The 24,873-nt window shown below is 42.2% G+C and overlaps 1 protein-coding gene across 7 annotated transcripts in view; it reads left to right on the plus strand.

Annotated features, from left to right (window-relative positions):
* The first annotated feature begins 7,330 nt into the window (after window positions 1–7,330).
* The window catches only part of TNRC6C (trinucleotide repeat containing adaptor 6C), a 126,633-nt gene continuing 109,090 nt past the window's right edge, over window positions 7,331–24,873 (plus strand). For 2 of the 7 annotated variants that reach the window (XM_081271931.1, XM_081271933.1), the window contains exon 1: window positions 7,331–7,495. In XM_081271931.1, the coding sequence (XP_081128057.1) occupies window positions 7,425–7,495 (71 nt within the window). In that variant the 5' untranslated portion in view covers window positions 7,331–7,424. Of the gene's footprint in view, window positions 7,496–8,185; window positions 8,858–24,873 lie in introns of those variants that run through there. The other 5 variants (XM_081271932.1, XM_081271929.1, XM_081271927.1 and 2 more) reach the window with 4 other exon arrangements.

Here is a 24,873-nt window from a genome sequence, read left to right on the forward strand (position 1 = left end):
GAAAGAGAGAGTCCCCAGACCCTGGCAGTCATGGCATATCTGTGTCCCCTGCTTGCCAAAAATTTAGCAAGAATCTCAAAGGCCATGACCGGTCATGATCTGGATTTTGCTATGCCACGAACTTGAACTGTATGTGTTGGGACTGTGGGTTTGTTGTGATGGTGAACCCCAATGAGCTCCACCTCCCAGGCATCCACATCCTGTGTCGTCCCCTCCCACTCTGGGCCAGAATTGGTCCGCATGACCCGCAACACAGCCAAAGCATAGGAGTGATAGGACGTTTCCTCTGACATCAAACCCTTTTCACTTCACTTTAAAAAAATCCTGGTCCTCACTATAGTAACGCAGCCACATCAATGATCACAGCAGCTCAATTCACAAGAGCTAAACCGTGGAAACTAGATGCCTTCAACAGATGAATAGATAAAGAAACTGTTGTTCATACATACAATGGAATATTACTCAGCTTTAAAAGAGAATAAAATTATGGCATTTGCAGGTAAATGGATGGAATTGGAGAATATCATGCTAAGTGAAGTAAGCCAATCCCCAAAAAAACAAAGGCTGAATGTTCTCTCTGATAAGTAGATGTTGATCCATAACGGGGAGGGGGAAACATGGGAAAAATGGAGGAACTTTCTCTGGGCAAAGGGTGCATGGGGGCAGGAAAGATGGTGGAATGAGATGGACATCATCACCCTAGGTACATGTATGACTGCATACATGGTGTGACACTACATTGTGTTACAACCAGAGAAATGTAAAGTTGTGCTGAAATTGGGTACAAAAAATCAAAATGCATTCTGATGTTACATAAACCTAATTAAAATAAATTAATTAATTTTAAAGAATGCTGGTCTTCCTCTGTCACGAACTCCACATATATTCCCCATGGCAGTGTTCATTCTCAAGTAATTTTACTACACTTTGGAAAATCTCTCTCATTTGATATTTAGGTTGATGTTTTGTTGGTTTTCTCTGTTTCTGGGGGGGTGGGCGGTGGGGAGGGAATACTGGGGATTCTCAGTACCACTGAGCTGCATCCCCAGTCCCTTTTATTTTCTTCTATTTTATTTTGAGACAGGGTCTCACTAATTGCCCAGGCTAGCCTCAAATTTGTGATCCTCCTGCCTCAACCTCCGAGTAACTGAGATGACAGTCATGCACCACCATGCCTGGTCACATCATGAAGGACTCTGGCTCCTGTTCCGTGTCCTGGATGGCTGACTCAATTTGGGGTGAGCCATGTTACCACAGCCCTGCAGAGAGGTGCAGATGGCAAGCAACTGAGCCCACTGCCACAGTCATGTGAGGCCATTGGGAGCGGCTCTTCCAGCCCCGGGTGGATCTCCAGAGAGCACAGCCACGGCCTGACCACAGCCACTGGGAGACGCACCCAGCTGGGCTCCTCCTGAGTTCCTGACTCTAGCAATTGTGCGGTTACCCATGTATATTGTCTTAAAATTCTAGATGTTGGGTTAATTTGTTTCTCAGCAACAGATAAGTAAAATGGTCTTTTTCATTGTCTACTCAGGATAATGTATGCATTCATTTACTTGGCAGGGGAGAAAATTCATTATACATTAAAGTTTATTTATTTATTTTTGGGGGGGTAGCAGGGATTGAACTCAGGGGCACTCAACCACTGAGCCACATCCCCAGCCCTATGTTGTATTTTATTTAGAGACAGGGTCTCACAGAGTTGCTTAGCACCTCGTCCTTGCTGAGGCTGGCTTTGATCTTACAATCCTCCTGTCTCAGCCTCCTGAACCGCTGGGATTACAAGCACGCACCACCGCTCCTGGACCTACATTAAAGTTTTTATTTTGTTTTGTTTTGTTTTAATCAGACTCTACAAAGGTCTCTGGAAATATCCGCTGTAAACATCAAACATTCTGGTATCTCTTAAGTCTCCAAATAATTGGTACACTATTAAGGAAAAAGTGAGAAAGAGGAAGTAAGGGAAGGAGGGAGGGAGGAAAGGATGACCCTATCCATCGTTTTAAAGACATCTTGAATCCCATATTTTATGAAGCATTCCCTGATCCACCCCTTACACCTAATATCCAACTGTGATTTCTTCTATGCTTGATGTTAACGTTCTCATGACACTTATCTTAGTTTGTCTTAATGTGGTAGTTCAACAAAGAAATATCTATTGGACACCGAGTGCCAGATGTGTGGCAGGCGCTTTGACACATCAGTCACAGAGACCTTGTTCGGGGCAGCTTACATTCTAGTTGGTATAGAAACGAGTACAATGCGATGGCACAGAGAAAAGAAAAACCGGAACAGGATGGCAAAATGACGTATGTCTTTATTTATTTATTTGGTGCTGGGGATTGAACCCAGGGACACTTAACCACTGAGCCACATCCCCAGGCCTCTTTTGTATTTTATTTAGAGACGGGGTCTTGCTAAGTTGCTTAGGGCCTCACTAAGATGCTGAGGCTGGCTTTGAATTAGAGATCCTCCTGCCTCAGTCTCCCAAGCCACTGGGATTAGGCAAATGACCCCTTCCCTGATGCTTATATCTTTATCATGTCCTGGTGAAACTGTCAGGAGCTCAGGAGGATGGACAGGGCAGTGGGCAGGTGATCTTGGGACGACTGTGGGGCATTGCCTATTCTGGGGCTTGGAAATATTTGCTTAATCAAAGCAACTATGAAGGAGCTGGCCCTAGAATGATGGAGTTCCCTCGGGCGGCAAATCCCAGAGTTACTGGATGCTGACACAAATCCCCACTCACTCCTGGTTGATCACCAGATTTGTCAGCAGAACTGACTACAGAGAACCCACCTGGGTAAAAGCCCAAGAGTGATCCTCCCTCCTCCTCCCAAATGAAACTCTGCAAACTGAGCCCTTATCTCTCCCTGTTACATCAGATTGCCGATCTGGGCCGAATTGGATCAAAGAAACTGCAGTGTCCCTAAAGCCATCCACCCAGCATCACAGGACTCAGATAAGTGAGGCTATTTTAAGTACTTGAGACCCCTGTCCAGTCGATACCATAGGCATGACTTCATTGGTCATCTTCTGCTCTGTGCCCAGAGGCCCTGAAGGTTTTCTCCCCAACTCTCATAAGATCCACCCACATACACCTAAGGCCTCTGGCTCAACCTTCTCCTGTAATAGGGCTACCACTCATTAAGCAAGAAAACCTGGCCGTATCCTTCACCCTTTCCCTTACTCTCCGCGTGTAACAGTCCTCAACTCCCCCAGAATCCACCTTAAAATCATCTTTCAAATGGATTATCTTGGTGTGATGACCATTGCCACTCCAGGTACTTCCATCCCTTCTAATTTCCTGCCTGGGTGACCTCACAGGGCCATCGCCCCAACCTGCGCCAGCCTGTTGCACCCTTCTCCATGTCAACTGCCACTGTCTCCAGAGTGCTCTCTGACGACCAAGCGTAATAATGCTTCAAATCACTTAAGGGTTCTACATTCAGGATAAGTCCACACCTCAGCGTGACATGAGATGCACATTGGAATCTGGCCCCAGCCCAACTCTCTCTTCACCTTGCTCCTGAGCTATTGCACCGTGTGGACGACATCACTCACAGTTTCAGAGGTCTCAGTCCAAAAATGGCCGACTGCTTTGTTCTGGGCCTAAGGTGAGTCAGAACATCATGGGGGGGAGGATGGGGCAGAGGAAAACAGCTCAGGACATGGCAGTGAGAGAGGGGGCGGGGAGAGAAGGAGGTGGAGAGAGAGGGAGAGATCCATCTATCTAGATCTGCACACCAAGGACAAATATATAAACCCCCAAAGGCACACCCCCAGTGACCCACCTCCTCCAGCCACTCCCCGCCTGCCTGCAGTTACTGCCCAGTTAATCCACATCAGCAGATTAATGCACTGACCGGATTAAAGCTCTCCTAGCCCAATCATTTTACCTCTAAACTTTCTTGCATTGTTTCACCCGTGAGCTTTTGGAGGTCACCTCATTCCTAATTCATAATACTGGCTGTTCCCTCTTTCTTTAATATCCTTTCATCAGCTTCTGACCATTACTGCTTCCCTTGTATCCTTCAAGACTCAGACCAGAGGCTCTTTGGAAAGATGCCCTGAGCCCTCCAGAGTGCTCTAGGACTCTACCACCTCCCTCAGCACCTTGCATGTGAGGCATTCATCTCATAACCACCGCTTGCTGCTCCCCTGGCCCTTGTATTAGAGATTGAACCCAGGAGTGCTCTACCTCTGAGCTACATTCCCAGCCCTTTTTATTTTTATTCTGAGATAGGGTCTCATCCAGGCTGGCCTCAACCTCAAACCTACAATCCTCCTGCCTCAGCCTCCCAAATTGCTGGGATTACAGGTGTGCACCACCATGCCTGTTTTGTCCTATAGCTTTAAATCCCCAGCATCTAGTCCGCAGCCTGGCATACATATGTATTCAACAAAGGTTCAGTGACTATCTTCAATTCAAGAAGGCCTGTAAAGAATTCTGAGATCCAGTAGATTGCTAAGGTCTAACATGTTACTCCTGAGTTGAGCAAGCCGTACCCTTACTCAACTTTTGGGGCTCTTTTCTCTATTCAAGGATTATTCTCAGCATAGTGGGAGGAGAAGTGAATCGGAATTCCCTAGGGGGCTGGTTAGAGAGACAGATTCACCTGGGCCTATGATGAATCTCTATTTTGGACAAGCTACCTTGGTGAGTCTTCTAAACAGAAAGTTTGAGAACCACATCAGCTGTCTGGCTGCCTGTCTGAATGGCCTTTGTAAGCTGCTATATACTGGTGACACACAGGAGAACCAAGCCTCACTTCATGACATTTTCACTGAAGAGCATCATTTGAGTCCTAAAGCTTTTCCCCTTAGGAGGCCACCAGTAGGCCTGGGTTGTGGCTCAGCAGTAGAGCAATCGCTATCACATGCGAGGCCCTGGGTTCGATCCTCAGCACCACATAAAAATAAATGAATAAAATAAAGGTACTGTGTCCAACTCCAACTAAAACATAAATCTTAAAATAAACAAAAAAGAGGCCACCATTAGAGTGCAGGCTATACTTGTAGAATTGACAGGGATGAAAGGAGGGACTTGGAGAAGAAGCCAGACAACCTTACGGAGTAGGAAGGGCCTGGAAGTGGAGGGGAGGTTAAGTATCAAACATTAAAAATCCCAAGGTGCCCTTTGTTTTTATTCTTACACCTTAGTGCATCTCAGAATCACCTGGGGAACTTTATTCTTTCCAGCCACAAATGAGGGTACCTGACTCAGTGCGTCTGGCAGGGGGTCCCAGAAGTTGCTCTTCTAACAAGCTTCCAGGTGCTTCTGCTGCTGATGCTGGTCCAAGCAGCACGCTTTGGAAGACTCTTGAGCTGGTCAATAATTCTGTTCAATGCAATAATCTGTTTTGCGATATCCACAGAGAAATCCCATCTCCCTGTTTTTCTGCTTAAACTCTTCCACAGATGTGGATCTTGTTACATTTTGAAATGGGATTTTTCATGGATAACTCTCCACGTTCTTTTTTGTGCTGAACCAAAATTTGCCGTGAATACTTTCCACTCATGATCCCAGGTCTGCCCCCTAGGTTCTCAAAGAATACATCTGCACCTATTTGTATATGGGAATTTTAAAAAATGTTTGAAGATCAACACATGACCTATCTGTTTCTTCTTCCCTACACAAATATTTCCTGCTTCTTCAGTCATTGCTTAGACTGGAGGACTTTCACCAACAATCAATCAGATCCCTGAGAATCTCTGTCGACATTTTTCTTACACCTGGTGCTCAGAACTGGCACAGTACTCCATTTGGGATCTGACCAGCTCAGAGCAGTCTCTTGAACTGCACACTATTTTAGAGTAGGCTTGTTTTGTTCTGGTACTACTGATGGAACCCAGGGCCTCACAATTGCTAGATAAGGTAAGTGTCTATCATTGAGCTACATCCCCAGTCTTTTTTTATTTTGAGATAGGGTCAAAATTGCTTAGGCGGGCTAAGAACGTGGGATACTCTTGCCTCAGCCTCTGAGTAGCTGGTATTTCAGCCATGCACCACCATGCCCAGCTGACTGTATATTAAAAAACAACCCCTCACCAAACAAACAAACAAAAATATTTCATACATTTAGACTTGTTGAACATGGGGGTTGTACTTAGAACTTAATTTTTTACATGTACTATTATCCACTCAGGAATTGTCCATCTGTCCTTAATTAGTTGACTTTTTAAGGGTTACATTTAGCATTTACTCCTTTTATATGTGATTTTGTTGGTTTTCTCCATTTAAAAAAAAATAAACATTAACTCATACCTAAGTTATGAGGTGGTCATGGCAGTATGATAAGAGGGTGACAAATCCCAAGTATGAAATTACCAATTTTACAACTTTGCTTGGGCTCCTAATTCATACTTTATTCTTTCCAGCCACAAATAACACTGTGATCTGCAATCTCCAGGATCATGCACACAAAACTCCTCATTTTTTGGTCAACCCTGATCTGAATATTCTTTCTATTGCCACAGGTCCACATGCCAAACTCTGACTTAGTTTTGGGTTCAGAAAGGACAGCCTGCCTTTCCTCCAGGTGTTTACAGTCTAAGAGAGAACTGTTTTGCCTGGTTAAGATGATGAAGGGGAATAATGAAGGGATTCAAACAGAAGGGAATTGAAAAGCCATAGTTACAAAACCAACATCAAAGTCAAATATTAAATAATGACATTTTGGTTCAATAATTCAAAAAGTGAAGTTGTGCTTATTACAATGTCGGTCCACCCATATACTTGGATTCATTGATTTATCAGCCTACCCATTGGGTGCTGTATAATTTGCAAGATGTTATTTTGGTTCCCTCCTGGATAGTGTGATAATGTCTCTACCTTTGAGAAATAGAAAAGACGCTGGTTCTCCGCAATTAATGTAAATAAAAAAAAATGAATAGAAAGGGCAGACTTCTCCATGTAAGCTTAGATTGCTTTCGGGTCCATGTATGGAATGTGGGTTTTCGGAAGGGTGAATACACAGCATTACATTTGAAAACGACTTTAGAGAGTGACTTGTGAACGAGACTACCTGAGGGCTTAAAATATGGCAGAAAAAAGAAAGCAGTGTAGGCAGCTTCTGGGACCCTGAAGGGAAACGAGAGCGGGGAATTTGTTGTCTCTTTCATCCTTAGACGTTTCAAAGCGCGACACTTGCGGTAACAAAATTGCATTGCGAAAGTATCCGTGCGTTATTATCTCCCGTTCTTGATGGTGACACGTAGACAGGGGATGGCCTCTTAGAGCACCAGCAACTTTCCGTCATAGCACCGCCGAATCTTCAGGGTGCCACGGAGAAGAAAGCCGGCTTCTTCCATGAAAATGGAGAAAAACCTGGTTTCAAAATCTTCTCGTGGCTTGAACCGAAAGTTAAAAGGGATTCTTCAGATTGCACATTGGGCCTGACCTTGCCTACCATGAATGAATCATGTACACCGAAGAGAAGCCGCAGAATGGAGGGTCGCGGCGGGCGACCGAACGCCAGGAAGGAACGGTGGGGTGTGTAGGGGACCAAGCACCCGGCTTCGGTGCGGACCGGCTGTGTGCAGGCGGGGTGGGGGTGTTCGCTCCAAGGGGAAGGGACAGCTTCCCGGGACGGGGGGTTGGGAGGGGCGAGCAGGGTGGTTTGCCTGGCTGCGGAACGCTCCCCCGGGAGCTGGGGCGCGCAGAGGCGGGCTCTGAGGCGCGAGGAGAGCGGGAGGCTTCCCGGTCCCCAGCCGGCGCGTGTCCGTGTATGTACGGCACGGGCCGGACGCGCGCCAGTGAAAGCTCCAGGATTTGGTAGCCGCTGCATAGAGAGCCAGCGCCGCCGGGCGAAAATACCGCGTAAAGTCTGAGCGGGGGCGCCGAGGAGTGCCGCCCGGGAGAACCCAGTGGATGAGCAAACCTGGGTCAGCGCCCCTCGAGCCAGCGCGCTGATGTGAAGCCACAGTACTCAGAGGCGGGAGGGCGGGCAATGAGGGGGAAGACCACAGCTCAGCTTTCCAAGCATCCCCGGGAAGAGCGCGAGCTCCCAGAACCAGCGCGCGTACGAGCAGCCAGAGTACGCGCCGCTCGCGACCTGGCGCGCTCCCCGCGCGGTCTGGACAACTACCGCGCGGGAGGGTATTAAGGGGGAAGGGGGAGGCGTGGCTTGTACCGAGAAGCCAATGGGCCACGGAGGGGCGCGCGGGGGCGGAGCTGGGGCGTAGAGCGCCGATTGGCCAGCCCGCCCTCCGGTATGCAGATACAGGATGGTCACGTGCCAGGGGCCGGGACGACTTCCTGTTGGAGGCCGACGCGGGGCGGGGAAGGGGGCGCGAGCGCCCCGTCTGGCTGAAGCGGGGGGAGGGGGGTTCTTGTCAGTTAGAGCAACAAGATGGCCGCGGTGGCAGCTCCGCACCTCTGCGCGACGGCCTCCGGAGCCGCAGCCGCCGCCGCCGGCCGTGCCGCCGCGCTGCCCTGAGCGCCGCCGGTCCCTCCCCGCCGCCCGGTGACAGGCCGCCCCGCGCCTCCGCGCTCCCACCACCGCCGCCACAGGCCCGCCGGAGCCGGAGCCGGAGCCGGAGGCGGAGGGAGCGGAGCGGCCCCGCGCCCCGACCGCCGCCGCCGGCGCCTCGGACCCGGGCCGCGCCGAAGCCGCGTCCCGCCGCGCGCGAGGAGGAGGGCGCGTCGCCGGCGCGGGACCTGGACCTGCCGGGACGCGCCGCCGCCCACCCGTCCGCGCCGCCCGCGCCGGGAGCCGAGTCCGCGGCGCCGGCGCTGAGCGGGCCCCCGCCGCTCGAGCGCCCCCGAGGTCCCTGGGCGGCCGAGTGCGCTTTCGCCGCCGCCAGGCCCGCACCGCCGGAGCCCCGCGGAGCCGCCGCCGGGGACGGAGCCCAGGTGAGCGCGCCGCCGCCCCGAGGTCCGCCGCCCTTTGTTCGGCCGGGCCGAGCCGGAGCCGTGCCCCGAGCGACCCGCGTGGGGCGCCGGCCCGGGCCGGCGGGAGGGAGCCCGCGAGCGCGGGGCCGCGGGAGGAGGTGTGCGGACCTCCTGTGTGCCCCGCGGCGGACGTGGTGGGGAGCGTGGGTCGCGAGCATCGCCAGCATCGCGGTCCCCTCGTATCTGAAACGAGTGCGGTGAGTGAGATCCGGCCCTGCGCCGACAGGCACGCGCAGGTTGTGCGTTCCGGTGGATGGCGTGCGGGGCTCCGCAGTGTTCGGGTTCGGGACCCCCGCGGCGTTGTTTGGGCGAGCAGAACGGGACCCGGGGGCGTCGTGCGGGTCTGAAATCAGGTGGATTTGTAACGGTGTTGCGGACTGCGGAGTAATGCGTCCGAGGAGCACGAGCCGCACAACATCTGCGGCGTTATCAGATAACGAAATCCGAGCGCCTCGTTAGGGATGCCTCATTTGCACCTTTGCCTCGTGGACGAGATTTAATTAATAGATTTGCAACTGTTAAAGTGTGCAGATGAGAATATACGGGGTCCCTGTGCGTTAACCTGGTCAAGAGACTGTTGGCGCGCAAGCTGCCCAGGGATTTAGAAATGCTGGCGAAGATGAAGGATTGTGCTTGGATGCTGTGCGGGAGCTGGGGGAGGAGGAGCCGCTGGGTCTCAGCTGCACCTATTGCGTTCCAAGGTATCTGACAGTACGCAGTTAGTTGTCTCAGACCTTTGCCAGATGAAACCTCCATTTGAGTGGTCTGCTCGCTGATTTCTGGGCGTGAAGTGCAGGTTCTGAACTCAAAATGGTGCTCTGTGGATGTCCAAGTAGAATGTGGAGTTGCAAGTTGGAGCCTCCTGGCTGGTTTAATCCATTGTGTTGCTGAGATGGTTTTTCTCAGTAGCTGGTGTTCAGTTGATGTCCTGGGCCAGTATAGGTGGCCCGTCAGTTTATGGTCATCACTGAGAGAGGTTTGTACATCTCAGAATGTAATCTGACCCAGCAAAAAGCTTATTTTGTGTGAGTTATTGCATACATTTAGACTGGGGTAACTGAATGGATACGCTGGAATGTGGCCTAAATGATTTCAGAGGACAGCGATGGCCGGTTTAAACTGTGTGGGAAGTGCTATTATATATCCTTTCCAGACTTTGTGAAAGGATAAATGATAAAACTTAGCCCTAGGCCAGATGAACTTGATAGACAGAGGGCACCTTGAAGAAATTTACATTATTCCAGAACAACAGAGGTAGTGATGGGCTTTGAACACTTCAGTGTGGCATCCTTAGGATGCTATTATTGGGGAATATAATACAAAGTAAAGTTTTAAAAATTAGTTATATTATCTGAATTAATTTTATTGTGTTTAAAGAGCAAAGTGTGGTCTGACTAGTTGAAACTTTGTTTACGTGTACTGAAAGGGTCTCTTTCTAAATAAAGCTTTAGTATTTGTATTTGCAAAAGAATAGATATTCTTATAATCTTTTTTCTCTCACATTGAGTCATAAGAAATTGATAATTAAGCAAATAATAATTGTTTCATTGATTTTTAAAAATTTTTCTGTTTTCAGTTTCACTAATTGCTGCTTTTTTTTCTTTTGGTACTGGGGAGCAATAAAATAAATAAAAAATAAGTACATCACACATACACACACTCTTGATTTAATTATAAGAATCTGATTTTGAACTCTACTTCCATGCTTCTTATCCAAACCAATTTGACCATTGCCTTGGTTTTACTATTAGAGTGTGAAATTAAGTAAGAATTGACACTGGTCTGTCAGGACTTAATTTCATCTTGGATTCTGGTATTTAAATGTTCTGATAGTAGTTTGGGATACATGTGAATGTTGGTTTTAGATTTTCTTCTTTACAATGTTTATTATTGTATTTTTTCCTCTAAGTGGCATATGTTTTAACACTTTAACAAAGATTATTTTGTAACAGGTTTGTATTTGTACTTAGTTGGCTCAGGAGTTCTGGAATAAGTAGTTGCCATTAGAGTCCTGATTATGAGGAACAGGGAAGGGGAATGGATTGTTTCATTTGATGTTCTGATGTTGGAAGATTAAAAAATAAGTCATATAGGGAGTATACGAATACGAGACTTTAAATTATAGGATCTCTCACTAATACCACTTTTTTAGTTTAACGAAAAGCTTTACTGAGATGAATTTTGTGCTTTTCCAAATGTTGTCATCTGGCTCACTTCCAAAACCAAGCCTGAGGACGGGGGAAGTCAGAACTGGAGTTGGGCAGCTTTTTTTTCCATAATGAAGACAGCTTTCCGTTGGGAAGACCTGAAGGATAAAATTTCTGCAGTGTTGTCTGCAATTGGGGTGTTTTTATCACCTCCTCAACAGCAAGGAAGGGTAGGTGGTCCTGAATGTAAACTTGCTCTCTTGGAACCCAGGAAAAAGATGCTAAATTGACTTAAAAGGAAAAAAAAAAAGACCAAGTTAATTTATTTGTCCATTATTTTATTTGAGTTGATAGAGTGTCTTTGGCGTTATACAAGTTCCCTAATAGTTTAACATTTTAAGGTTAAAGAGGCTTTTATATGGATCTTTGTGGTCTTCCCCAGTAGGAATTGGATCCATTAGGTTGCAGATGTATGTTTTAGAAAACTATTTACCACTTAGGGTTTACTGTGCAAAGGTGCTATTTGAGAAGATTTATAAGAAAGAAAATAGGTTGGCTGTGAGTCTGAGGCTCATCCACATATCAGGATAGTATCTGAGACAGTAATGATCCGGGAATGGAGCAAGGAAAAACCACTCAGAACTAAAGCTTGTAAGGAAGCATGAGAAACGGAGAAGGAGGTAGGGACAGATTTATGGACACCCTGGAGAAAGATGGGCGGAGGGGGCAGGAAGCAGCTGGAGCCCCCAACAGGCTAGTAAGAAGGGTTCTGAGGAAGCAGGAAGAGCCAGGTGACTGTTTTTATCTGTTTGGTTTGGGTTGTTTTTGTTTCTTTTGAAAGTGCTTTGGCTTCTTTCTTGCAGTTTTGTGACAATTAAATGTTTGCTGCTGCTGTTGCTTTTGCCTTTTTTCAAACTCTGTGGCAGAGGGTCTTCCCATATTTTAGATGAGCAGTGGTGAAATATCTTAAAAGTACAGGTGATACAGTCTCACACCACAGCTGTCTTCACAGTTTTTTAGTAAAGATACTTAACATCTTAATCATTTTGGTTTGAAAATGCCAGAGATTGCAATAGGGAGAGCAAAATGGCAAATGAAAACTGGCCAATCTTTTTGTGGAAAGTAGGTCTTGGATTTTGTCTAACTATGACTATCTAAATTTTTACAAACTAGCTTTTAAATAATTGTGCAGTTGTGAGGACAGCATTTTTTTAAGCAAAATAATACACAGTAAGCTTCCTTGAAGTAGACTTTAATGTAATAAATGTGTTTCTATTTACAGATTTTCAGCTTATACACAACTTTTTCAGGAATTGAATTATTAAAAATATAAAGATTATGTGCCAGAAATAACTGTCTAACCTTGGGTAGAGTGTGTGTGATGTTGAAACCAAGCAATGTGTAACCCTTACCCAGAGAATGCATTGAGTACCTCTTTAAAATAGTCATACAAGGTTTCTGTTGCATCTAAGCTGTTTTACTTGTCTAATGAAAAGTAGAATGTGTGTTTTTAAATTCTCCAGTTGCAGTATAAGAAGGTTATACATGTTAAAATATGATTAAGTCTATACCCTTAGTGTCATTTTTAGAATTATACTGAAAATAAATTACTTTCTTGGCATCAGATGTTTTCAGTAAATGAAGAAGCTATTGCAGGGATGGAGAACTATTTGTTAAGAATGCATTCCTCCCATGCAACCCTCAAAAAACTACAGAGATGTGTGCAGAGCTGGACAATCTGGGCATCCAGCCATGAAACATCCCTGCTACAGCACAGATAGTGTGGTGCACTCTCCTGAGCCCCGAGCCCTCCTTGGCTGTGAACCTCATTCAACAAGAGGGGCAGATTTGAGAAAGCAACCTTACTGCTGTTTTCAACTCTTAATACTCTTGATGGCCCTCTGAGTCCCAGCTGTGTGTTGGGACTTTGATTTTCTCTGATATATAAAATGGACAAAAATACAGCTTCTAAATATATGCCTCTTGTGGACCATTGAATTTTAATTATTTGTTCCAAGGAGTGTTGAGTTGCCTGTCCCACCGCCTACCTTCCTCTTTTTTTGCTTGTTTGCTGCAACACATCTTTCCTGTTGGAGACAACAGGAAACATACATGATCATGAGCCACATGGCTCAAGGAGTCTCAGAGCTGGCTTCCAGAGAGCTGCAGGATGGATTGGTCTGACAGGGCATAGTTTTTACTTTACTTCTTCATAAACCTTTCTGAGAACAAAAAGTTTCAATTTTTATTTCACATGTATGAAAGTGAAATACAGTGTACAATTATGTCAGCTTGCTGTCATCATAAGTATTTTTTTTGTGACCACCAGCTCTTGGTATGATTACAAACGGTTCCTGTGATCCTCTAGGATACAAATATTTGAACAGCTCTTTTTTTCTTTACTCTAAAGCCTTTATTTTCCTTCTTTGGACCTTTTAGAAGTGAATCCTCTTTATATCTTTGTAACATCTATCCTCTGACTGCAGGCCTGTGATTCAAAACATCAAGTCATTTTCCTCAGCAGTTGGATAACTCCTGTCTATAATTGACTCCTTTACCAACATGCAGACTGTCTTTTGACATTACTGACTGATGCCAAATGAGAATTTATGGCAAAATGGTTATTGAGAATGCGTATCATTTGAATTCATTTTATGTGTACAGTCTAGCTATTAACACTAAGATCTCTCACAGCTAAAATCATTTGCTTGGCTTGAGCCTGGCAAAGGTATTGTTTACTTTTTATTCCCAAAGATAATTTATTTTTAATTGCTCTTTTAATAAGCCAGGAAAACCTAAGTTAAAATAGCAACTGGGAATTAAACTAAGATATGAAATTGGGAAATGGCAGCGCAGGCACAGCCTAGGCCTTTGCAACCATTCTTGCCTGGAAACAATGTCAACAAGGGTGGTTCAGAAATTAAGAGAGAGGAGATGCGACGTGGGGTTGGGGCTCAGCAGTACTCGCCTAACACGTGCAAGGCCCTGCGATCCTCAGCACCACATAAAAATAAATAAAATAAAGGTATTGTGTCCAACTACAACTAAAAAATAAATATTTTTAAAAAATAGAAAAGAGAGGGGATGCAAAATTATTCTTGGGTTGCATTATGTTCTCTCACACTGCATAGGAAATATAAAAAACAGAGCAAGGAGAGAGGGTGCAGTGGGGGAAACTCAACAGGCTGCTCTTCAGGAGGCTGTGGGCTGATGCTTTGGACAGGGTTTCTTTTGGTAGGCGTCACGGCAGGGGAAGAAGGTGATCATCATGTGGGAGCAAGTGCATTTGCAAGGTTGGGTGAGAGTATTTAATATTTTCTCAGGCAACCAGATTTGTTTTAAAATAATCCTCAAATAGGTACAACTAATATTTGGGCATTTATTGTGTGCCAAGAACATGGGTATTATTTAATCCTTACAGCACTCCTCTAAAGTGGTTGCTTTTATTATTCCCATTTTGTAGATGAGCAGGTAGAGACACAAAAAAGGAAGTAATTTCCATTTACAGCTTGTAGGAGGTGATGCCAAAATTTAAACTCAGTATATCTCAAAGCCCTCATACATAGAAATAGCTTTGTTTATTTTAACAACCTCTTAGTTAATCTTTCTTCTTTTCCACTGTGTCCCACCAATCTAACTGCTAGTATTATCTAAATGCTTTCTGAGCATCTTCTGTGTGTTAGTTCATCCATTCCTCAGCAGCATTTTGTAAGGTGTAGGTACTGGTATTCTGTTCATTTTATATACAGGGAAGTTGTGGCTGATGAGGTTGAATAATTGCCCAGAGGTTGGAGCCTTGATAAGTGTGTCTAGGTCCTCTGATGCCAGAGCCTGAGTTCCTTCTCATTCCACTGTTCTGCCTTCTAAAGCCCAAGCCTGGTCCCATTCCTTCTTTTACTCCACGAAAACTACATGCCTTCTTCCTGCAGCAGCCACAGTGAAGGAAATGCACTTTCCCTGTTCTGGAGTTGTTCTGCTAGTGATGCTGAGAGAGGGGGGTACTACACAAGTTTTTTTTTTTTTTTTTTTTTTTCCCCTGTAGTTGTAGACAGAATGCCTTTATTTTGTTTCTCTTTATGTGGTGCTAAGGATCACCTGACAGGTGCTAGGCAAGCACTCTGCCATTGAGCTACAGCCCCAGCCCTAAGTAAGCTTTTTTAAACAAGGTTTAAAAAGAGAGCCAGCAGTAAATGTTTGAAGAAAGCCACATACGCATTCAACAAAAATCTAGGTAGTATGTAATGGCACAGCCTCCCACTTGAGGATGCAAATCAAAATATTAGACCCTTGGGGAAGTCTAGCTGTAAAGGAAATATGCTAATAAAGGTAACTTTATTAATTCAGTATTTCTCAAGCTTGTATGACCACTGAGCATCTTTTTCCCTCATATCTTTTGGCTCAGGAGAACTAAAAGTTCCATTTAAAACAAAACTAAACGGGAAATGCAGGGAGAGAGTGTTCAGTCATTCAGAATAGAGGATCTGTGGGTCAGTGTGACAGACAAGACTTGGCTTGAAATGAATGGGTCCTGAGAGACTGAAAGCATTTGCTTGGATGAAAAGATATTTTACAAGGAGATAAATGGGCAAGCCACATTTGGGGACTATCTTGGAACATGTCGAACACAATGGCTGGGACATAGTATGGGTCAGTATATTTATTGAGTAAATCAGCACTGAGGACTCACAGTAAGGGAGGGTTTTGTATTGGAGTGAGGTTTATTTAGAAGGGGCTGCATTGGGTAGGACCTCCATAGTTTGGTGGGGAACTGTGAATGGCTGTTGATGGGCTTGATGGACTTCTCAAATGGTAGATAGGAAACTCCCTTTGAGTGGAGGTACAGCATTGAAACTATGTCTGTTATAGCTTTCTGTGAAGCGGTGCAAGCTTGGACAAGCATAATGGTGGGGTGAAACTGAAACAGTGTTAGGAAGACTCTCCAGGACAAAATAATATACAGTGGTTGGTGTCAGTTGTTGGAAGGATGGGTTCTAAGAGGTGAAGCAGCTAGTGCTTGCTGTTTTTCCTAGACTGGGCCAGACTTTGAATTAAGTCCTGCTTAATGTTGGGCTGGAGATGTGGCTCAGTGGTAGAGCACTTGTTTAGTGGGCCCTGGATTCAGTCTCTAGCAAGGCAAAAACAAATAAAAAATTCTAATATTAGATACTAACTAGGGAAAGATGACACATTAGATAGCAGTTTTAGGAGAGTTTATTATATGAGATTGCATTCCTGGTAGAGATTTGAGTCAACAGCATAAATCCAAGCATGTAATGAGGCATGTAATAATAGGACTATGCTATGAATTATGGTGAATACTTTCAATGAAATTAAATTTTCTTAGTAGCATGCTCATAAAAAATTCTTAACCCAGACTTTATATAACAGTCCCACATTTACAGTAAACTTCATGGATATGGAATAATGACAGAAAAAAAAAATCTTCACAGAGTTGCAAGGAAATGTAAGATTGAACTATAACTGTAGCATCACCAGTAACAGTTGTGTTGAAGTTACTAGTACTTTTTAAAGATTTGATAAATTTAATATACTTTTTAAACTTGAAGAGTAGATTTATTTTATTTTATTTTTTTTTACCCCAGTGCTGAGGATCAAATTTTGCCTCATGCAAGCTAAAAAAGTACACTACCATTGAACTACACTCCTAGCCAGGAATAATAAATTATCTTTTCACAAAGAAAAAAATTAAAACAACTAAGTGGACTTTTCTTTTTTACTCCTTTGGAATGGGGTGGGAAAGCTTTCAAATGGATAAAATAGTTTTTTATTTTCCCACAGTCAGGTAGTAAGATTTTAGCCACTGTTGTGCTTTTGTATATGAGGTTTTTTAATATATTTTAATTTTTTGTAGGTGTAGATGGACACAACACAATGCCTTTATTTTTATGTGGTGCTGAGGATTGAACCCGGGTCCACCCATGTTAGACGAGCACTCTACTGCTGAGCCACAATCCCAGCCCATGTGAAAGTTTTTATTTAATTAACGTGAGGATTATTATTTATCTTTCCTATTCACCTTAGACTTTAAACCCCAGCATAGTCCCTTGCAGATTAGTGCAAAACATCTTCACTTTTTTTTTTTTATTAGATTGAGTTACTTGTTAACAGGGATAATATGTTCATTTTGTAATCCCTATGTAATCTATATATTTTGTGGCTATTAAAATAAAATTTTTCAGTTTTGAGCCATCTGTTTCTTCAGAGATGTTGCTTCCACAAATGATCATAGGGACAGGAGCTTGATCATCTGATGCTTTTTCTGTTTTTAGTCCTTTGGAATAATGACCCAACCATAATTCAGCGTGTGAGGCTGCTGCAGCTTAGAGGAATTAGTCCATCTTAGTCTCCTGGGGATCCTTGTGCAGCTTTTGTAAGGTTACCTGGAGGATTGGGCAGAAATGATGTATGACATTTCTTACACATTACAACTTTAGGTTTGAATTGTCTGGTTAGCATAAAATCATTTTTCTATTATTTAGGAAGGATTGTGGAAGTAAGAGTATTTTTAAAAGATATTATCACAATTCCTTCTCTTGAAATCACTTCATGTTGATTAATGATGTTTATTTATTTATTTATGGTGCTGGGGATCCAGCTGAGGGCTTCATGCCTTGCTAAGCAAGCTCTCTGCTACTGCGATGAACCCCAGCCTATAGATGTAGTTATTAAGTAGCTTACACATATGCCTATTTAACCTTAGGTGGCAAAACTTTGATTAGGTAGGTCCTAGAGCCTAAGAAAATGTTTTCTTTTAACTTGTGATTTGCCAACTAAATCTTAAATCAGTGAACATCAATTTCAGTATTCTGCTAGCAGGAACACCAAAAAAAAAAAAAAAGCCATTAGTTTCTCTTGCTTTTTATTTATCTTTCCCACATCCTTCCCCCTTGTTTCCATTTGTTCTCCTGAAGCTTTTTGCTTTAGAGATGGGAATAAATGCCTGGTTTGCAGCCATAGAGTGAACAGGGTGCTCTCCTCTCTTCTGTGTTGTATGCTGCTAAGTCTGTTGGTTGAAGATTTCAGTCCACAGCTGCTGTACCACCATGTTCAGACTGATTTTAATTACCTTTAAAAATCTGAGAAGTCTTTGGGGCCCCAAATTTGATCTGTAGTATTTGAATTGGTCATAAAAACCTTTTATCAGATGTTACATATTTCTAATGGTTTGGAAGTTTACCGCCTAAATAGTATCATTTGAGGTCCTAAAGAAATGTTAAGAGAACACTACTTTGATTTGTCTACAAGAAACATTATTTATATTTGAAAACCTGCTGTAAACCCCACCCCCACCCCAATTTCTGACTCTGGCATTAGAAATGCAGCTTAGGCAGGAGTGTGCCTGGAAGACAGACAGAACTCATGGATTGGTTTTTTGTTTTTTCTGCCACAGTAGCAAGTTTTTCTTGGAGCATTATTTGAAAATTAACATTACTGAAAATTTTAAGCCCATTTAAAGGGATTCTAGTTTTGATCCAAGTTATAAAAAGAGAAGACATTTCTGTAAAAAATCTGTGTCACCTTGAAACTAGAGTGCTTTAGTTAATGGGGTAAGCTGGAAGGAAGCCACCTTTGATATATAAGAGCAGCATGTGAATGGGTGATAGCAGCCTTTCTTCTAATTCATCCACTTCCTATTCAATCTCAAATCTCAGTTGGAAAGCAATTTCCCTCATTTGACCCATTTTTCTTCTGCACTATATCTTTCTTCTGGTTCTTCAACACAAAAAGTTTGCAGGAACCATGTGTTTGCCTTAAAGACTCACTAAACATGGAGATTCAGGTACCTGGTTTTGCATAAGCATATTATCTTTTGATTCATTATTTGGCTGCCTGGGTTGGAAGTGATTTTATTAAATTTTATATCATAGTTTTCAGAAGAGATACATGTTAAGTGACTGAGAGTGGTAGAGAGACTTATGGATATAGAAAAAACAGGAGACATGGAATGTAGCTCTAATTTTAGCAGGAGAAAATTTAAGGATCTTGTAAGTTTAATAAACATAGGTAGAATAAGACTAATGTGAATATGTCCATATTGTAAATGTCTCTTTACCTGGAGACCTAGGTCTTTTGAATTTGTTCTCTAAGTTGATCTGTTAGTGATATCATTAACATATCCAGTGGTCACAATTTTGACATGCTGTCATGTGATAACATTTATTTCACATCTTTGGCTTATACAGTGCTTAAATTGATTTCTGTTCTTTTCAAATTCTAAATTACCTAAAATTCCTATCATTTGAGCCAATCATCTTTATGAAAGCTTCTCCTAACTTTACTCCTAGTAAGTTTTCCCTTTTCTGCTCCTTTGGTGATCTCATTCAATCCTGTCACTAAACATGCATACCCACTGAAGATTCTCAAGTTTAATATCACCAGCCTAAACTACTCAAGCCCATCTTGATAAAAAAGGCATATGTAAAAAAAAGTACAAACTACAGCAAGTTAACATCATACTGAAGGGGGCAAATGACTGAAAGCTTTCTTCCTAAAATTGGGACGAAGAAAAAAAACATCAATTCTCTTCATGTCTTTTCAACATTATACTGGAAATTATAGCTGTGCTATCAGGTAAGAAAAAGTAACAAAAAAAGTCCCTAGAGAAAAGAAGTAAACTGTCCTTACTTACACATGGCATGGTCCAGCATGTAAGAAAAACCCTAAGGAATCCACAAAAAAAAGTTACCAGAACTAGTAAATAATCCCCAGCACTAAAAATTTAAAAAGTTAAATATAAATTCATCATACAATCCAATAAGTTCCTCTGCTCCTTCTCTAACCTAAGACAGATAATCACGTGTCTACAGAGAGCACGAACGTGGATGTCATTACAAGTGGAAAGAGTCCAAATGGCACCTGCTGGTGAATGGATAAAGGAGGTGTCGTCATATGTGTGTATAGTGGAAGGGTATTCAGTGATAAAAGAGGTACTGATATGTGCCGGAACAAAGATGAACCTCAAAGATATATTAAGTGAAAGAAACCAGCTTTTATTTATGGAATATTTTCAGAAAAAACAAATCTATAAGGATCTAAAAGTATATTGGTGGTATTTTAGGACTGACAATAAAGAGGATTGGCTACAAAAGGGATGAGTAATACTTGGGGAGTAATGAAAATGTTCTGTACCTGGATGCTGAATGATGATTATTATGACCACATAACTCTGTAAATTCACTATAATTTTTTTATTTTTATTTTTTGTATCAGGTATTAAGCTCAGAGGTGCTTAACCACTGAGTAACATCCCTACCCCTTTTGTTCTTAATTTTGAGACATGGTCTCACCAGGCTGTTTAGGGCCTTACTAAATTGCCGAGGCTGGCTTTGAACTTGGAATCCTCCTGCCTTGCCTCCTGTGCTGCTGCGATTACAGGTGTGTAGCACTGTACCCAGCTATAAATTTTTTTTTTTAAAGGAAGAATAAAGCCTTTATCTTAAGGTGTAATTGGTGTGATCTGAAAGTGCACATTCAAATGGACATATTTGGGTTGCGGATCTAGCTCAGTTGGTTTAGTGCTTGCCTTGCATGCACAAAGCCCTGGGTTCAATCCCAGCACCACCACACACACACAAAAAAAAAAAAAATGGATATACTTATTAAACATTTTAACTTTATTTTTTATTAAAAATGGGAAGGTGTCTGTTTGCTTGATCTTGGCGGGTATTCATATTAGACTGCTACATCCTGTCTGGATAATGGTGATAATGGGTTGCAGTAACAATATTATTAATAAGCATAGTATTCTGCTTATCAGCTATTTCCAAGAATAAGTCTTAACTAAAACAATTTCAAGTTCATAGTTCTGAGTTGTTTGTTTTGTTTTTATAAAATATGTAGGAACAATAAAGTTCATAATTCTGGGATGAGGATATTTGTTGCTTAGTAGAAGAGAACTTGGCTAGCATGCACGAGGCCACAGATTTGATACCAGCAAGGGGGAAGTGGATTGTGTAGTAGGGAGTCTACAGAAGAGAACACTGAGACCCAGAGAGGTAATATGACTTGCTGAGATCAGAGAGCCCCATCTTGCAGAAAACTAGTTCTATGCCTTTTTAGCATGGGTAAATGAGCAAAAGAAAGACAATTTGTAAAATAGCAAACTTTTATTTAAAATTCATGTTGCAAATAACACAAGAAAGGCAATTCAAGAAATCAGGATTTGTAAAAACTTAACCCAGTTAATACAATTTAAATATGACACTAAGGAGGATTAGAAAGAAAGTCTTCCAGCCGGGCACAGTGGTGCATGCCTGTAATCCCAGTTGCTGGGGAAGCTGAGACAGGAGGATTTTGAGTTCAAAGCCAGCCTCAGCAACGGTGAGGCACTAAGCAACTCAGTGAGACTCTGTCTCTAAATAAAATACAAAATGGGACTGGGGATGTGGCTCTGAGTTCAATCCCTGGTACCAAAAAAGAAAAAGACAAGAAAGAAAATTCTTCCAGTCAGTTGTTTGATGCCCAGATATCTCATTACCCCTAGTAAAGTTTTTTAAAAAGCATATTTTATATTAAAGTTTATTTCCTACATAAATTAATCTGCACGTATTTACAATATACCATTCACTAAATCTTTCTCCTCCTTTTGCATTGCAAGGGTTTGAATCCAAATGTGTTCCACCACTGAGCTGCATTCCCAGCCTTTTTTATTTTTTATCTTGAAACAGGGAATCTCTGAGTTGCCTGGGATGGCCTCAAACTTGGGATCTTCCTGCCTCAGCTTCCCAAGTCTCTGGGATTAAGGCATGTGCTATCATACCCAGCTCAATAAAACCTTCATATATGTATACACTTGTGAAACCTTCACCACATGAACATATCTGTCAAGGTTAAGTTTTGAAGTATGTTGGTGAGAGGGGATGTGAGGAACTATGGTTGAGGGGAACAGAAATAACATTTTAAAAATTGGGTATCACTGGAAAGATGATGATGGGAACGTTGTGCCTTTCATGAGTTTGCCTATAAATGCGGCTACACACGGCAGTTTTCAAAATATTTGTCATTCTTATAAAAAGGTAATTTTTTGTTGTTTGGTATTATTTAATCAAACTTTTTTCTTTTTGGGATAAAATCTGTTCTTTTCAAAATGTAGGAAAGCATGATAGCCAGTGCAGTGGCCCACATTTGCAATCCCAGATACTTGGGAGGTTGGGGCAAGAAGAAATTCAAGTTTGAATCCAGCCTGGGAAATTTAGCGGGATCCTGTATCAAAATAAAAACAAAAAGTGCTGGGGATATAGCTCATTGGTAGACTGCCCTTGGTACCATAGGAAGGGAGAGAGGGAGAGAAGCAGGGTTGTTATTAGACTTTGGAATTTCATATACAAGTAAAATTTTAACAATAAAAATAGTAACCAACATATGGTGCCAATCTTTTTAGTCTTGGCATATAAGACACTTGAATAAAAAACTGCCACCAGTAAATGTTATTATAGAAAGGATGTCATCTTACAGAAGAGTCCTATAAATTAAGTAAATGTACCTATGAAAGTTTACCTCATCATCCTTACTTTTCTCATTCTGTGCAATCATAAGACTTTCTCACTTGCCAGTAACCAGTATTTGAGGACCACTGTGGCAGTGTGGTGTTGGGAGTTGTCAATTCTAGGTTATATTTCTAGGAATGCCACTTATCGGCTAGATGACTTCAGGGTTGTTTTTGTTTTCCAAGACCTTCATTTACTTAGCTAGAAGAGGTTGGTGATGATGGGCACCGTCACAGGTTGTTGTCAGGACTAGGCAAAAGAGAGTGAGAGCCTTGGTTTGTGGGTGTGCCCACAGCAGGTATGCAGTCTGCTCCTCACTGTCACACTTTGTGCTTCCTTGTGCTTTCATGACTATAACTTAAAAAACATGTTTTTTAACCCTATCATGAACATGACCATAATAATCAATTTGATATAATTTGTAAGGTGGGGAGGATGTTTTAGCCTGAAAACATCCACAAGTACTGGATTATAAAATTATTGTTTGAAACCAGGCACGGTGGCGTGTGTCTATAATCCCAGTGGCGGAGGAGGATAAGGCAGGAGGATCACAGATTGGAGACCAGCCTGGGTAGCTTAGTGAGATGCTGTCTGAAAATAAAAAATAAAAAAGCTGGGGTCAGTGATAAAGTGCCCCGGGTTTAATCTCCTAGTACTGCAAAGAAAGGCAGATGGATGGATGGACGGACAGATGGATGGATGCATAGATAGATAAAAAATAATTGAGAAAAGATGAGGGATAGAGATCAAATTTATATTCTTTAAGAATATTAGGATATCTTCTTGTGATCACATTGTCAATTTATTTCATACAGAGAAGCCAGTCAAGTTTCCAGAAATACTTATAAAAATATCTCCCTTGGCATTTAATAATCATAATGTGGTAATGTTGGTTCTTTGTTAATGAATCTATTCTGTAGGATCAGATGCATGAGATACATAGTCACTTATAGCTTGATTTTTCACCTTCATGTTAGAGTTAGGTTAAAGAGGAAGAAGTAAAATAGAATGCTTAACATTGCTACTCAAAATACAGATTGTATGAATCATATGGCAAATGTTTCTAGGTAGCATCTTTCTTGTAGTACTTAGATCTTCAACACTTTATAATGATTATATTTGTATAGATTTTCTTCCTTCTACTAGATGATAAACTCCTTGAAAGCAGGATTCATGTTTAATGTAGTTTTGATGAAACTTAGCTTATTGGTTGATACCTAGTAGATCCTCAGTAAATATTGCATAAATGATTGATTACCTATACTATCTTCTGATATCAAGTTTCTCTTCAAAGTTTGATGAGTTAGAGTGATGAAACTGTAGTGAATAAAAATACCTCATTTTCAGTTCTATTAACAACTTTTCTACCTTTCTAACCTCCAGTAATTCTAAAGTTTTGGGTAATAAAAAGGAACTCCCCATCTCCAAAACAAAATATGTTTTATAGCATAGTGAAAAACAAAAAGCAGGGTTTTTTGTTGTTGTTTGTTTGTTTTTTAAGTCAAAAGAAAACCAATATTTATTGAGCTCTAGCTTTGTGCTAGGACCAGATCTTAACTTTAAAAATAGTCATACTTCCCTTAAGAATACAGAAAAACCTATGTAGAACCAGGACAAAATTTTAATTATAAAATAATTTATCTCCTGGGATGTGAGGGTGCAGGTCAGTAGTAGAGTTTGTGCTCAGCATGTGTGAGACCCTGGGGTCTATTCCCAGCACCATGAAAAAGAAAAAAGAAAAGAATTTATTTCCTAAGAGTTTCTCCTTTTCAGATGTTCATACCTTTTGTAGTTACTTTTAAATTGTCTTGGAATTTAGAGGGATAATTATCCAGTTTATTTAATGAATCTAGCTTAATTGTGATATTAAAAACATGAAAAATGGTCGCCAAAACTCTAACTTTGGGTTTGTTTTTGAGATTAATATAATTTTTCAGAAAATATAATTCATCAGTATTTCTTTAAAATATCCTCTAAAGAGAATTTGAGATAAATACAACATTAAAAATATAATATTAACATTGGGCTGGGGATGTGGCTCAAAGTGGTAGCACGCTCGCCTAGCATGCGTGAGGCACTGGGTTCGATTCTCAGCACCACATTAAAATAAAATAAAGATATTGTGTCTACCTAAAACTAAAAAATAAATATTAAAAAAAAAAAAGGTCAAGTAAGGGTTGTCTTTTAGTATGCACAGAACTCTGCTGATATTCTTCTACAGCAGTAGATAAAGAAATCTGTAAGGTTGTCCCACTGCTTCCTAGAGAGTTGTTCACTAAGTCAGCCTCTGTTTAGATGTCTGCTTGTGGCCAAGGCAGTCCAG

Source organism: Spermophilus citellus (assembly GCF_964194105.1).
Source record: "Spermophilus citellus genome assembly, chromosome: 17".
Taxonomy (NCBI): Eukaryota; Metazoa; Chordata; class Mammalia; order Rodentia; family Sciuridae; genus Spermophilus; species Spermophilus citellus.